Here is a 15,832-nt window from a genome sequence, read left to right as displayed (position 1 = left end):
TAGTATTCAAATTTTTCTCAGTCTTATCATCCAATTATTTGTCTAGGATTATATCTCCTCCCTACTGTCCTATAGGATCAATATTGGGGCCAATCTGTTCTTTTGTTTCTTTTTTTAAAAATTGTATTCATTAAAAAAAAACAAAACATTATTTTCATTTCCTTATTTTTTTTTTGTTTTATATCACTTACATTTTCTTTTTTAAAAAATAATTTTGCAATCCAGTAACACTGGTTCCTTTATTGTTTCCTCAAATGACATAATTTATCTCCTGAGTGCATTTTCTCTAGTTGTCTTTCATATCTGGAATATTCTCTTTCCTCATTTCTGCCTCCTGACCTCCTTCAAATCACAGCTAAAATCCTACCTTTTATAGGAAGCCTTTCCCAATCTCTCTCACTTTAATTCTAGTGCTTTCTTTCTACTGATTATTACCAATTTATCCTGTGTATAAATAGTTTGTATATATTATATATCTCCTCCATTAGACTGAGGGCTTCTTAAGAATAAGAGCTGACTTTTTTTTTCTTTGTATCCCCAGTATTCAATGCAGTGGCTGGCACATAGTAGGCACTTAAATGTTTATTGACTGACTAATTTTTACATGTATTTAAAATCCACTCCTCCCATTATCTTTACTTTCCTGTCCTGGCCAAAGGAAGGAAGGAAAGAAGAAAGGAAGAAAGGAAAGGAGGGGAAAAGGGCGGGAAGAAGGGAGGGAGGGAGGGAGAAAGGAAAGAAAAGGAGGAGGGAAGGAAGGAAGAAAGGAAAAAGAACAAAGAAGGAAAGGAAAAAATGCTCCTTAACTGAAAAAAATATATAAAAATTAATTAGTCCAAATACCTCATTTTACAGAGGGGAAAACTAAGATTAAGGAACCAGCTTACCAAATGTAGCAAGTAGTGGAGACAAATAGAGTGCTGGACTGGAGTCAGAAAATTCTGAATTCAAATCCAGTCTCAGACACTTAAAGCAAGTCACTTAACCTTTATTTCCATTTCCTCCACTGTAAAATGAGGATAATAATAGTACTTGCTTTCCAGGGTTATGAGGATCAAATGAGATATCACTGTAAAGCACTTTGCCCAGGCGCTGGCAAAACGCAGGGGTCTGAAAGATGTTTATTTCCTTCCTCCATATACCACACTGCTCTCTACCTGGTGTGCTCTTGGTTGTATGATCTCATTCTCTTTTGGTAGTGCTGATTCTATACTTGTTGTGTGTAGCAAAGTCCTGGTATATGACCATCCTACTCCTTTGTTCTCCTGCTCTGTTGAACTCTCTGGTACATGACTTTTGTTTAGGACTGTCATTTGTTGAATCATAGTTGTGGGCAACAGGCTTGCCAGAAGCAGCAAAAGCCGATCCACATGAAACCTAGAGGCTCCTAACAACTTCCATTAACCCCAGGCATCCTGCAATTCTACCTCATCATCCCAACACATGTCTACAGAAGTCCAAAGTTGGGAGAAATAACAAACTGAACAGCATCTGGAGGAAGACAATCAGGATGTAAAAGATGGTAGGGATTATTTTAACCAGGAAAAGAGAAGACTTCAGCAGAAATGATAACACCCTGAAGAGCTGTCCTGAAAGAAAAGGATAAGACTTACTCTGCTTGATCCTACAAGAACAAAACTGGGACTAATGGGTAGAGAGGTTACAGGGAGACAGATTTGGATTTGCTATAAGGAGGAAACTTCCTAATATTAGAGCTGTCCAAAAGTGAATTAGCTGCCTCAGGAAGTAATGAACATCCCATCACTAGAAGTTTTTAAGAGGAGGGGTAAATGACAGCCTGTCAAGGATATTATAAATTGAGTTCTAGCTTTGGAAAAGGGGTAGACTGACCACTCACGCATATCTCTCCCATTCTAAAATTCTGTGATATTTTCCCTATGGGAAGAGGGCAAGGAATGGGTCGAATTGAATGGCCTCCATGCTGATAATGGATCAATGAGATAAAGCTGATAGATAAAGTTAGTCATCTCACCTGAGGGTTGTCCATGTACCAAAGGAGGCAGTCAGCCTGGGTGTCCAGGATAAAGTATCTCCGTAGGAATTTGCCACTGGTCTCATTGTCCTCGATGTCCAAGAACCCACAAATTCGATTCTGCCGATCCACATAAGGCATTCCTGTGCTCTGCTCACATCACCCTGAAAAACAGAGGAAAGGCAACCTCTTTAGGAAATTATTTAGGGGTTTCTCAAGTACTTGTCATATAAATACAGAGGAATGTTAACTAGGGTCTTCACTAGTTTTCCTTTCCAAGTCATCAAATTCTCCACCCCAATCACCTCCCACAGATCTACTTCCACCCTGAGGGATCCCAATCATCAGCTTCAGTAACTAGAAAAACCTGTGCAGACCTATGCTTGGGTCATTGAAAAGGATAATTCATTCTCTAAGAAGGGAAGACAAAATCAAATCCTTGGGAGCACATGGCAAGTACACATTCCTGAATTCTATTTCCTTCTACCAATACACCCTTACTAATAGTACTTCCACCCAAGTGACTGCTTTTTTAACTGAACAAGAAAAAAATTCTGAGAAAGCCCCAATCCAAATCCAAAATCTAGACCAAATAAATAACTATATTATACTATATTCTTCTATACTCTACCGCATCATACCATATTATTCTGGGGCAACATGGCCCTCTCCTCCTTTTTATTTCCAAAAGAAGGCATTTTTTGTCTCCTTGGAAGAACATTTTACAATAAGCATGACATTAGTGGAAGGAGTGTTGGACCTGAGCTTGGAATTGGAAAATCTGAATTCAAAACTTCTCTCCAACATTTACTAGATGTGGGACTCTGGGCACATCACTTAACCTCTTAGCTTCAGTTTCCTCAAGACCTAAATTACCACCAGAGGATAAGGTTTGTAAGGTCATTCTGCTGTACTAATATTTTACTTTATAAACATTCTACTTGGAACATTGGCTCTATTCCACTCATCTCTCCCCTAACATACAGCTTCCCTTCCGGTGAGATTACAGGCAAATCTCTTAACTTCTTAGCCTCAGTTTATTCAACTGCAAAATCAGGAGGTTGGCCTAGATAATCAGAAGGTTGGGACCTTCAGGTTCCCTATTCTCTGTCACTCAACTTTATTGCTCGATATACAAACTATACTTCCTTATCACCTGCTCCCAGACTTTTATCTTTATATACCTTAGTCTTCCACTTCCTCTAGTCCCACTTCCTCCACCAGCCCTTCTAACAGACTTCTCTTAAGTGCCCTTTGGAACCCCCATTTTAAAAAGTTTTATTGATGCTTTTTGTTTTTAATCATTTCCAGTGAGCTTCCCCCCGACCCCCCATAAAGTGAACCTTCCCTTGCAATAAAAAAAAAAAAAAACAATTAAGAAAAGCTAACCAAATGACCCTGTGACTGTACATGACAGTGTGCACAATGCTCCACACCCATAGTTCCTCAGCTCTCAAAAAAAAAAAAAAAAAAAGGAAGTATATTGCATCAACTCTTCTCCAGGGCCAAGATAGGTCATTACAATGCAGACAGTCTTCTGCTTGCTTTGATATTCTTTGCCTTTACGTTATTGTAGTTATTGTGTATATTGTTCTCTTAGGTCTATCTATTTTATTTTACTTCAACTCATGTAAGTGCTCCCATATTTTTCTGAATTCTTCAGATGGTATAGTAGAAAGAGCACCGGTTGGGAGTCAGAGGACCTAGGTTAAATGTTACCTCAAATGTTATTGTTATAGTATAAAATAATATATAAAATGAGAAAGATCGTCTGTGTTGGCTTTAAGTTCCTTCCAGCTCTCAACTTACAACCTTATGATCACCATTTCATATGGCAAAATATTCTATAACATTCACATATTTCAGTTTTTTCAGACTTTTCCAAATTGACAGACATGTTCCTTCCACTTTTTTGCTACCACATAAAGTACTTTTTTTAAACCATATAGTCTTTTTTTCCTTTATATAAACAAATTTGTTTACATCTTCTAATTTTTCCAATATTCTTGAGCATCAAGTAAAATCTGATTTTGTCTTGATAATACTCCATTACTTAAAATTATCTCCAGTGAAGATTATTTCTCCCATACCCTCTAAGTCACAAGACATCAGCATGCCTTTTGCTCCTCCACTGCTACTTTTCTTTCATAAAATCTCTTTTTCTTTTTTTTTTTCATTTTGTATATTTTTTTATTATAATAACTTTTTATTGACAGAACCCATGCCAGGGTAATTTTTTACAACATTATCCCTTGCACTCACTTCTGTTCCGATTTTTCCCCTCCCTCCCTTCACCCTCTCCCCCAGATGGCAAGCAGTCCTATTTATGTTGAATATGTTGCAGTATATCCTAGATACAATATATGTGTGCAGAGCCAAACAATTCTCTTGTTGCACAGGAAGAATTGGATTCAGAAGGTAGAAATAACCCAGGAAGAAAAACAAAAATGCAAATAGTTTACATTCATTTCCCAGTGTTCTTTCTTTGGGTGTAGCTGCTTTTGTCCATCATTGATTAATAGAAACTGAGTTAGATCTCTTTGTCAAAGAAATCCACTTCCATCAGAATACATCTTCATACAGTATTATTGTTGAAGTATATAATGATCTCCTGGTTCTGCTCATTTCACTTAGCATCAGTTCATGTAAGTCTCTCCAAGCATCTCTGTATTCATCCTGCTGGTCATTCAAATCTCTTTTTCAAAGTTCATGAAATCAGACCTTGCTCTCTTCCTCTCTCCCATTCTCTTTTTCTTTCTGTCTCTGTCTCTGTCTGTTTGTCTGTCTGTCTCTTTTTCATTCTTTTCTTCTTACTGCTATCAACTACTGACTCCAAGTTGTTCTCTCAACCTTCTTAAAAGCTTTTGGCACATAGTTCAGTGTTTTATTATATCTCATCCTGCACCACCATACACAGTAACTTCAAAATGATACTGGCAATCTTTCTACATCCTGACCTTGCAGTTCTGCTTCTGGTGATCTCAATTCTGATCTTACTACTGCATGGCCTTGGACCTTAGAAGCCACCATTACCCTTAACTATACCAATTCAAAGGATAACAAATAGAAGAGTTCTGGATTTGCAGTCAAAGATCTGAATTCCAATATCTGCTCTTACCCCCCGTGTCAGGAAAAGTCATTTAAGCTCTCTCCAGGATTCAGTTTTTTCATCTTCAGAATGAGGATGGTTGAACTAAATGACCTCTGATGTCTTCCTGTTCTAATCTATAATCCTATGAGACTAAAACTCTTTAATATAATAGCCTTCCACCTCTCCTTCTCCTTTACTATGACTGAAACTACTTTTCATACCCATGATGAACTCTAGAATCTTAACTCCTTCTCCCTATCCATTGCTCATATTTTGTCCCTGCTAGTCACTTCAACAATTCACTATCTATGATAATAGAATTGCCCTTGATATTTCTACAAATCCCCCTTCTCAATTCTGGGTACCTCAACGATTTGATTTCACTGCTGCTAAGAGGTATAGAATAATTCTAAATCTCATTTACTTATTCCATTATAAAACTAAGCAATTTTGTATTGAACCTTCACTCCTGCTTAATTCATTAATTTATTTGCTAATCATTGCCCAGATACTATTCCAGACTTTTTCCTCTCTTTCCCCACCCTCCCCACCCTCTCAGAAAATAATCTCACCTCTGACTTTTCTGAAACTAAAATAGTATTTCTCAATTCCCCTCCTTACCACCTAAACACTACAGTGTTTTTATTCACTCCCCTCATTTCCTAACTGTCAGTAAAAGAGATGTTCACTTTCTTGCCAAGGCTAAAATGGTATCCTTTCACCCAGACTTGGATTCCATTCCTTCCTGACCCATCTGGAACTTATTGATTCCAGAAAAATTCTTATTGGAATCCTTCTCTCTCATGAATCTTCAGTTTCTTTATTGGCTCCTTCCCTTTTGCCTAAAACAATGCTTTGGTTTCTGCTATCCTACAAATAAAAAACAAAATATCCCCAAAATATGTTTCCCTTTCTTGCCTCCCCTTCACTTTTACACTTTTTAAAAGAACAGAACACCCAATATACAGGTGATACTTCCACTTCCTCATACTCTTTGCAGCAATATCTCCCTCCCCCATGCCATTTTATTCTTTCTACTGATGAGTAACTCAGGCCCTCAGAATAGTGTAGTTCAGATAGAAATCTAAGAATAGAACAGCCATGAGCTTCAATGGTGGCTCAATTAGTACAGGATCAGCACCCAATTATCTTCATCTTCTCAAAACACATAAAGAGCAGTGGGAATCCCTCCATGGGAAGGTCACTCTCCACAGCACAAAGAAGGTAAGACACTCCCAATCTGGCCCAGTGACAAGCACCTTTCAGCTGGGCATATGTCATTACAGCATAAGGAATGAAGAACCAGACTACCAGACATTGGCAGAGTAAGATTCCTCAGATAGCCAGAGCTTGAAAAGGTAAACTCAACCATCTCCCCCATTAGTGTACCCTCTGAAGAAACCCTCATAGAGCTGGGAGGAGGCGTAGCATAATGATAACCAGCAAGGTGGGACGCTGCTTGTCCTGTTATCAAGATGATAGAACTATCACTTTGCTTAAGCAGTCCCCTTTTTGCTGCATCCAGGTGTCTGGACCACCCATGTCAGAACCACAGCCAGTGTCATAGTTTCCATACCATCTCCTCCTTAAGTCCTTGTAATTCCTACTCTACTAAAATTGCTGTTTGAGTACAATAGTGACCTTATTGCTAAATCCAATGAACTTTAATTTCAATTCAGCAAACACTTATTAAACACCTATTATAGATAAGGCTCTGTCCTAGGTACAAGGAATGCAGTGACAAAAGCCAAAATATTTTCTGCTCTTAGGAGCTGCCATTGGGAAACACAACCATACAAGAATAAATAAATAGAAAACATCATCAATGTAATGGGAAAGGGGAAAGGAAGACACTAACAACTAGAAATTAAGGAAAATATAAGAATTTGCATCTGTCCTGAGCACAATGTCCAAGTCACTTCATCCTTGATTCAAGGAATACTTATTAAGCATCTATTATTCATTCATTCATTACTATGCTAGGCCCTGGAGATGTAAAATTTAAGTAAGATATAGTGTATACTCTTCTTGAGATTATAGTACTATCAACATAGATAAATAATAATATACCAAATATGAGTATGTTAGAGTTACAAAACAAAGTGCTATGTGAACTCTAAGGAGAGGGAAGAAGCATTTATTAATGCCTACGATGTGCCAGGTACAGTGTTAGGTGCTTTACAGATATCATCTCATTTAATCCTCAGGAACACTCACTATTGATGGGAGTTTACAGGATAGGGAGAGCAAAGAAAGCTTCCCATGGTAAATGGCATTTGAGTTGGGATTCAAAGAATGGCTAGGAATTCCAAATAGGATGGAGATACTTTTGGCAAGGATGGTTATATGAGAGGAATTTTTACTGAACTCCATTGCATCCTTTAAATCCAAGTTATAATGACAAAGAAAGGTGGAGGCAGAAATGTAAGGGGTGTGTATATGGGAAATGGCAAGTAACCCAGTTTGGTGGCAGCATTGGGTACATGAAGGTGTTTCAGAGATAGCATTGTCAAAAGTTAAGGAGAGGGAAGAAGCATTTATTAATGCCTACGATGTGCCAGGTACAGTGTTAGGTGCTTTACAGATATCATCTCATTTAATCCTCAGGAACACTCACTATTGATGGGAGTTTACAGGATAGGGAGAGCAAAGAAAGCTTCCCATGGTAAATGGCATTTGAGTTGGGATTCAAAGAATGGCTAGGAATTCCAAATAGGATGGAGATACTTTTGGCAAGGATGGTTATATGAGAGGAATTTTTACTGAACTCCATTGCATCCTTTAAATCCAAGTTATAATGACAAAGAAAGGTGGAGGCAGAAATGTAAGGGGTGTGTATATGGGAAATGGCAAGTAACCCAGTTTGGTGGCAGCATTGGGTACATGAAGGTGTTTCAGAGATAGCATTGTCAAAAGTTAGTGACTAATTGGACATAAAAGGTGTGCATAGGGAAAATCAAAGATCACTCCAAAGTTTCAACTATAGAAAGCTGTGAAAAAAATTGATGATCCTCCTGAGAGAAACAGTGAAGTCACAAGCGGCTATAAGTTGGAGAGATAATAATAATGAATTTGACTTGAGACATGTTGAATTTCAGGAGCCAATAAAGTCTCTCTCATATATACCCTGGCTTCATCTATCTTGTGGTGACCCCTTCTTCTGCTTTCTACTTTGATTTCTCTTTCTCTTCTCACCTAAATTTGTTGTTGTTCAGTTATTTCCAGTTACATTTTATTTCATGACTCAATTATGGGATTTTCTTGGCAAAGATTTAAGTTTGGCATTTCCTTCTCTACTTCATTTTATAGATGAGGAAACCAAGGCAAATAGGATTAAGTGATTTGCTCAAGATCAGATTTGAACTCAAAAAGATGGGTCTTCCTGACTTCAGGCTTGACACTATCCACGGTGCCATCAAGCTACCATCTTAACTCAGGTGTCCCCCAAATCTCTTCGCCTTTTCTATTCTCTCCAATTTTTATTTCACCCACTCTTACAACTTTCCCTCTATAAAAATAATTCCAAAAATCTGTATTTTAAGTTCCAAACTCTCTCTGGAGTTCCTGACCAACTGTTATCAGGACAACTCAACCCAGATGTCCCCCAGTCCCAAACTCTTATACTCAATGTAGCAAAATTAGAATTTATTAACTTTCCCCCAAAATCTCTCCCTCTCCTTTCTTCCTTAAGTCATAACAGAGGTTCAGACTCCCTCAAATAAGGGAAATAAAACTTTCCTCAGAGAGAGAAGAAAGATCAGAGAGCTGATCCTACATTCCTATATAGTTTCCTACATAGAGGACTAATTCATTAATTCAGGTGGAGATGAGGAAAAGTTATCACCTTCCCTCTTTCTGTCTCTTAGATGGTGTGTTTCATCACAAAATTTAGAACTGGAAAAAATTTTAGGCATCCTCTAAGACAGGCCCTTGGTTTTACTGAAAAGCCCATGGTCACCTCTTAATTAATAATAGGACTCAGATTTAAGCCTCTATCTCCTAATTCCAAATGTAGTATTTTTTCCTCAGGCCCTCTCATTATGATGTTGTTCTCCTGTCCTAGAACCTTCCATGATTCCCTATTCTCCATTAAATAAAAGCCAAATTCTGGCATTCAAAGCATTCTATAGTCTACTTACAATCCATCCATGTGGACTTCACTAGTGTTGTTCTTCTTCAGGGTCCATTCAAACTACACTATTCATCATCCCATGACTTAATTAGTCCACATTTTAAAAAATATCTGATTACTTTTACTCTCCACATTCTCTGGATATAAAAATACATAAATTACCCTCCTCAATAGTCTCTTCTTGTTAAAATTTAACCCCTTTTATCAAAACCAGTTCCAATACAAACTTCCTCATGAAGCTTTCTTTGATACTCTCTTGCTAGTTAGAAAGGATGTCTCTCCACTATAAACTCTCACAGATTTTGTGTTTGCTCCTCATCTATCAAACAATCAACAATTTATTAAGCCACAACTATATACTATGCTCTCATAAACAAAGTATGTTCCACTTAGAATTACTGTTAGGGGTGGGAACATCTTATCTCCCTTATTACACTGTAAGGTCTAGAGTCTAGAGACTGAGTTTCACTTACTTACCTTTGTAATTGTCTCAGGATCTAGCAATGACAGCTAATATTCATAAAGCTTTTACATTATCTCATTTGATCTTCATACATCCCCATTTTACAGATGAGGGAATTGAAACTCTGAGGTTGAGTGACTTCTCCAAACCTAGTAAGTATCAAAGGCAGCATGCAAACAGTACTCACTCCTCAATACTCATGCCTTCTATATATATTTCAAAAGCTTTATAAATATGAAATACTTAACATTTATCGAATAATACTAGATAATAATATTTGTATATCACTTTAAGATATGCAAAGTGCCTTACATATGTTAATTTGTAATAATAATAGCTAACATTTATTTAATATATTAAGTGTTTTATGATTATTATCTCATTTGATCCTCATAACAATTCTGGAAGCTAGAACCAGTTTCATCCCCATTTTACAGTAGAAAAAACTGAAGCAGAAATGTTTAAGTGACTTTCCTGGAGTCATAAAGCTAGTAAGTCAGATTTGACTTACTTTTGAGGTCAGATTTGACCCTCAGGTGTGCCACCCTAGATGCTCTGAGCCTCACAATGGCTCTGTGAGGCCGGTGCTGTTATTATCCCCATTTTAAAGAGGCTGATACAGGTCAACTGTTAAACCCAGGGTCACACAGGAAATGTCTAAAACAAAATTGCTGGTCTCCAAGTCCACTTCTGAACACAGATCTTGCTGAGTTAGATTAATGTCAGAGGGAGCTCAGTCCTTCAGAGACAGACTCTTATTTGGTATTGTTCCTCTTAGAGAAAAATCCTGAAGTATAACCCAGGAGATCAATCCTTCTCATTTTTCCAGGAGGGCACAAGCCCATATCAGTTTTTAGTCAGCAGAAGAAAAAAAAAGTCAATGTGAAACAAGGAGGCTGACTCATCATCATCAGTCAGTAAGTGACTACCCAAGAGCAGAGAAACTATAAAGAGAACACATTATCGGTCTAACCAGTCCTGGGAGAAATAACCTCCATAAGGCAATAAGGCAAACCCCTAGAATTCCAGGCGGTTCCCACAGGGGGCATGTCTGTTAATGGCATCACTGTTCTCCCAACAGCCCAAATTGTGCCATCATTAATGTGTCCTTCTGCCTCCCAGCTCACCTCCATCCAACCAACTGCTAAGTCCTAGAAAGGCAGAGTAGGGGAGAAGAACAAATGCTAGACCTGGAGACCTGAGAACTACATGAGAAATCAGCTCTGATAGTGGTGAGCTGTGCAGCCACAGGTAAATTGTCTGGGTCTCTGTATCTTTATTGCTAAAACAAGGGTGTTGAACTACACAATTGTCATTGTCAGAGCTGAGGGTCCCATGCCTGGCATGATGGTCTGCACTTTGGGTAGGGATAATAATAGTTCATATATAAACTATTACTATTACTCATACAATATATATTACTCATATATTATATATATGAACTATTACTATTATTTATATACTATATATTATTCATAACAGATTATGAATATATATGTATATATATACATACATATAGACTATTATTATATCTCCCCAAAGTGTAGACCGTCCCACAAATGCTTAGCTCTAGTTGAATTCTGGCTACTCTGATTCAGTCCTGCAGTATTAGGAGGCTGTCTTTGGGAAAGTCCCTGAGGAAATCCAGATGAGCCCTGCCCAGTCCCCTAAACAAGGCCAAGTCCCACTTCTCCTGGCATCAGGGGCAGAAGAGCAAATGACTGGGTGAGAAAAGCCAGAACCACCCTAGGGAGGAGGAACAAAAGATCGGCTTAGTAGTAAATAGGAAAATAGGAAGGGGAGGCAGAGGAAGAAGCAGCCCAAGAGGAGATACAGAAGGACAGAGGAGGAAAGAAAGGGAAGAAAAAGAGGTAACCAAAAAAGGGCCAGAGGAGGAGATGGAAGAAAAGGACATGACAGAGAAATGAGGGTCCTTTGCATAAGGATAAGATTACCAGGTTTAATGATACCTGTAGCATCTGACGAAGCTCCCCTGGATTCTCGGGCCCTTTCCTTTGCAGATTCTTTCTAGATCCAATTTTATACAAGAGGTGCTGGTGAATGGGTCTCCCTGGGACTCAGGAAAGGGAAGGAAGTGGAGGCAGGTCCAGGGCACTGCCAAAAGTAGGGAACAGCTGCTGCTCAGAAGGAACTGAAGTCTCTTCCCCTGAATTGAAACTGGGAGTCTTCCAGCAAGAGAGATAAGGAGATGGGGAAGTAGAGGAGGGGGAGGGGTGCAGAGCCAGAGATCTGAGAGAAAGGTCGGTGGCTGCTCTGCAAAAAAGAAAGCAAAAAAAAAAAAAAAAAAAAAAGAGAGAGAGAGAGAGAGAGAACTAGACAGGTTCTGACAACCTCAACTCTGGCAGCTGTAGGCACCACATTAGACTCCTCCTCACCAGGGATGAGAGAAAGACAGAGCCGGAGGACCTCTACACAGCAGTCTGGCACATTCCCATGACGCCAGGTGATTAAGGCCAAATTACCCAAAGGCCAAAGGCCTCTGTGGTTCCCCAAGTCCTCTGGAATAAAGTCTCAAAAATGAAACATCATTCCACAGGAGGCTGGGCAAATGCCCTTTGGGAGGAAAGGCCCAGAATACCCATAATGCCTCATTTAACTTCCATTTTTAAACAAATTCACTCTGTAAGCCTGACTAGATGGCTTAATTTCTCTCTTCTTCTCAAACCAGGGGTCAGGGAGTGTTGTTTCTCTTCCTCTCAAAAAAAGATAAGGCCTTATTCACTAGATTCTACTGTAGAGGGGTGAGGTCCACTGAAAGCAGATGTAGATTCCACTCTCAATTTCTTCCCCTCCTCAGAAAAAAACTGTTCAGTTATTTGGGCCTTCCTAGATGCAGCTGAGTCCTAAAGCTCACTAAGAGATGTGAGAGCTGGAGCTGAGAGGAGAGGGGATGGATCTTTTGCAGAAAGAGAACTGATGGAGAGCAAGAGGTATGAGGGACTCTATTTGATCATACAATGGAACTATAACAAGCTACTCAGAAGAATTTATAATGAGAAAAAGGCCCTTATTTAGATTCTGTTACATGCAATTAAAAAAAGTTGGGAAATTACCAAAAATAAGCTTAACCCCAATAAAGAGATATGAAAATTCATTTCCCCCAATTCCTTTGCAGAAGTAGGAAGTTCATGGGCGTAGAACACAGAATATGAAGTCCTTTTTTGGAGGGAAATTGGTCACTTTTAATCAATCAATAAATTATTAAGCACCTACGATGTTCTAGTCATTGTACTATACAGTGGGGATATAAAAAGAGGCAAAAGACAGGTCCTACCCTCAAGAGGCTTATGATGTAGTAGAAGAAACAACATGTAAACAAATATATACAAGCCAAGTTAAATACAGGATAGATAGCAAATAATTAACAGAAGGAAAGGCACTGAAGTTAAGAGAGGTTGGGAAAGGCTTCCAATAAGACATGGAATTTTAATTGGGACCTAAAAGGTCAATAAGCAGAAAAGAGGAGAAAGAGCATTCCAATCATGGAAGTTAGCCAAGACTCAAGAGATAAAGTGTCTTGTTCATGTAACAGCCCAGAGAACAATGTCACTAAATCAAGACTCACCTGTAAGGGAGTAAAGTGTAAAAAGACTGGAAAGGTCAGAGAAGCCTAGACTATAAAAGGCTTTAAAAGCCAAACAGCATTTTATATCTGCTCCTGCAGACTTGGATATGGCAGTGAAAGATAGGAATTCAAGATGGCTCCTAGATTGGGACCTTAGGCAATGGAAAAAGACAGTGTTATTCTTTACAGTAATAGAAAGGTAAGAAGGAAGAAGGTTTAGGGGGGAAAGATAACGAGTTCTGTTTTGTATTTATTGAATTTAAAATGTGTACTGGATATTTAGCTTGATGATCTTAAAAAGTCATTGAAGATGTGAAATTGGAAATCAATAGAAAGATTGGGGCAGAAAAAGTGGGTTTGAAAACTACCAGCAGAGATAATTAAATCTGGGGGAGCTGACGAGATCACCAAATAATATAGAAGAAAAAAGAGAAAAGAGCCTAAGACAAAACCCTGAGGGACACCTCCAGTTTAGGACATCATCTGGATGTCCTAGCAAAGGAGACAGAAAATAAGCCATCTGAGAGATAAGAGGAAAAGTAGGAGAAAAAGTAGCATCCCAAAAACCTTGAGAAAAGCAAGAGTGATCAACAGTGCCAAAAACTGCAGACATCAAGGATAATGGGGATTGAGATAAGACCATTGGATTTAGCCATCAAGAGATCATTAGTAACTTTGGAGAAAACAGTTTCAGTGGAAAGTTCAGATTGGAAGCCAGATATACTCTTTTTTTCTCTTCCTTTTTTAGTTTCATTTTTCAATAGAAATAAAGACTATGGCTCTCTGGGAGAAGGGCTTCACAGGGAAATTTAGGATATGTAAAAAACAAAAGCTATCAGTAAAAACATTTTTTAAAAAAGATTTTGTTCTATATACCCAAAAGAAGTCCCCTGAATGACATCCAAATTCGAGTTGGGATGGTAAAAAGTAAAAGTAAATTTACCAACTAATGCTTAGAGTATTTAAGGACATCCTTTCTATCTGTCTGCTCTTGGTTCTTTCTAGTTGACACTTTATCACGTTGGCTCTGAGCAATTGAAAGAGAGTGACAGTTTTTAAAAAATCTGTCACCCTGCCCCTTCAACTTGTTATCCTTTCCCAAATTCTTCTCTAGATCCTGGGGTGGAGGTGGGGTGGAATGAGGATAGGACAAAATAATTCATAACCCTTCTCTAGTTATCACAGGGTTAGGCAGAAACCGGGATTGGGTGGCAGGAACTAAGAAAAGCATCCTGACTCCTAGCATTAGAAGAAATCTAAATGCCTTATCATCAAAGCAAAAAATTATCCCAAATAACCCAAACATCATTTTTTGTTACTATTTCTGCCACTCCAAAAAGTCCCAGTCTTAGTTGTATTTAAACTCAATATCATCTTTAAAATGGTTTGGAATATGTGTATGCAGGAGGAAAGAAGTTAGCAAGGTTGGAATCAAACCTCATGATCTGCTCCAGGCAAAACTCCTTTATAGCTCTGGCCTTTCATTACATATAGTTCTGACATATAGTTCTCTGTTCGAAAATCTTCAGCAATTCCCCATTACCTGCCAAGTAGACTCCAAACTTTATTCAAAGTCCTCCATAACCTAGTATCTCTCAATCTCTTTCTCCTAGAGCTCTTCTGCATTTATTCTATTCTCTAGCCAGAATAGATTCTTTTTATAATAATCAACTATCAAAAAACCCCTAGAATAAGAAGGAATAGTAATGGTCATCTTAATCCAATCACCTCATTTTATAGATCAGAAAATTGATACCCAGAGAGCTAAAATGACTTATCTGTGGTCATTCAGAAAACGAACAGCTGAGCTGGAATTTGAACCCAGGTTCTCTAACTCCAAATTGAGGAATAAACTCTGGACTTCCCTCCCTCTAAAGCTAGAATTTCTCTTCTCTCTTCACTTATTGAATTCTTTTTCATCCTTTATTGTTTTTGTTCTTGTTCAGTCATTTAAATTGTGCTCCATTTGGGGTTTTCTTGGCAAAGATATTGGAGTGGCTTGCCATTTTCTTCTCCAGCTCATTTTACTGATGAGGAAACTGAGGCAAAAAGAACTATGTGACTTGCCTAGGGCCACATAGTTAGAAAGTGTCTGAGGCTGGATTTGAATTCAAGTATTCCTGACTCCAGGGTGACTCTCTAACCATTGTGCTACCTAGCTGCCCTTTCATCTTTAGAGTTCAATTCAAATTCCATCCATCCCCTCTATGAACCATTCCCTTGTTCTTCTCTATTAGACTTCACCCACCTTGCTTTCTACCTCTCTAATGAACTTACTGTGTAGTACTGTATATTATGTGTTACCTATGTATTTATCTTATGTGTTAGATGTAATTCAAGGGGCACTGGAAAGCCGCCTTTTCTAAAACACCTTTCACACCATTAATTTGGTGTCTTCAAACACTATATATATATCTTCTACCATTGATAGATTGGAGAAAGCATTGGCCCAGAGTCAAGAGATTAAGTTTGGAGCCCCAGCTCTGCCCCTAAATAGCTATGAGATCTGGGACAAGCCACTTCTCTTTTCTGGGCCAGTTCCACATCTGTAAAATGAGATCAGAGGT

The 15,832-nt window shown here is 38.4% G+C and overlaps 1 protein-coding gene across 2 annotated transcripts in view; it reads right to left on the bottom strand.

Annotated features, from left to right (window-relative positions):
* PLEKHA2 (pleckstrin homology domain containing A2) overlaps positions 1-15,832 on the bottom strand; it is a 118,617-nt gene that overhangs the window by 86,829 nt on the left and 15,956 nt on the right. Inside the window, exons 1-2 of one of the 2 annotated variants that reach the window (XM_031950729.1) lie at positions 11,650-11,891; positions 1,994-2,157 (exon numbers count right to left, since the gene is read on the bottom strand). In XM_031950729.1, the coding sequence (XP_031806589.1) occupies positions 1,994-2,134 (141 nt within the window). In that variant the 5' untranslated portion in view covers positions 2,135-2,157; positions 11,650-11,891. Of the gene's footprint in view, positions 1-1,993; positions 2,158-11,649; positions 11,892-15,832 lie in introns of those variants that run through there. The other variant, XM_003757985.4, reaches the window with a different exon arrangement.

This window comes from Sarcophilus harrisii, chromosome 2 (assembly GCF_902635505.1).
Source record: "Sarcophilus harrisii chromosome 2, mSarHar1.11, whole genome shotgun sequence".
NCBI lineage: Eukaryota > Metazoa > Chordata > Mammalia > Dasyuromorphia > Dasyuridae > Sarcophilus > Sarcophilus harrisii.
This window is presented reverse-complemented; position numbering and strand designations above follow the sequence as displayed.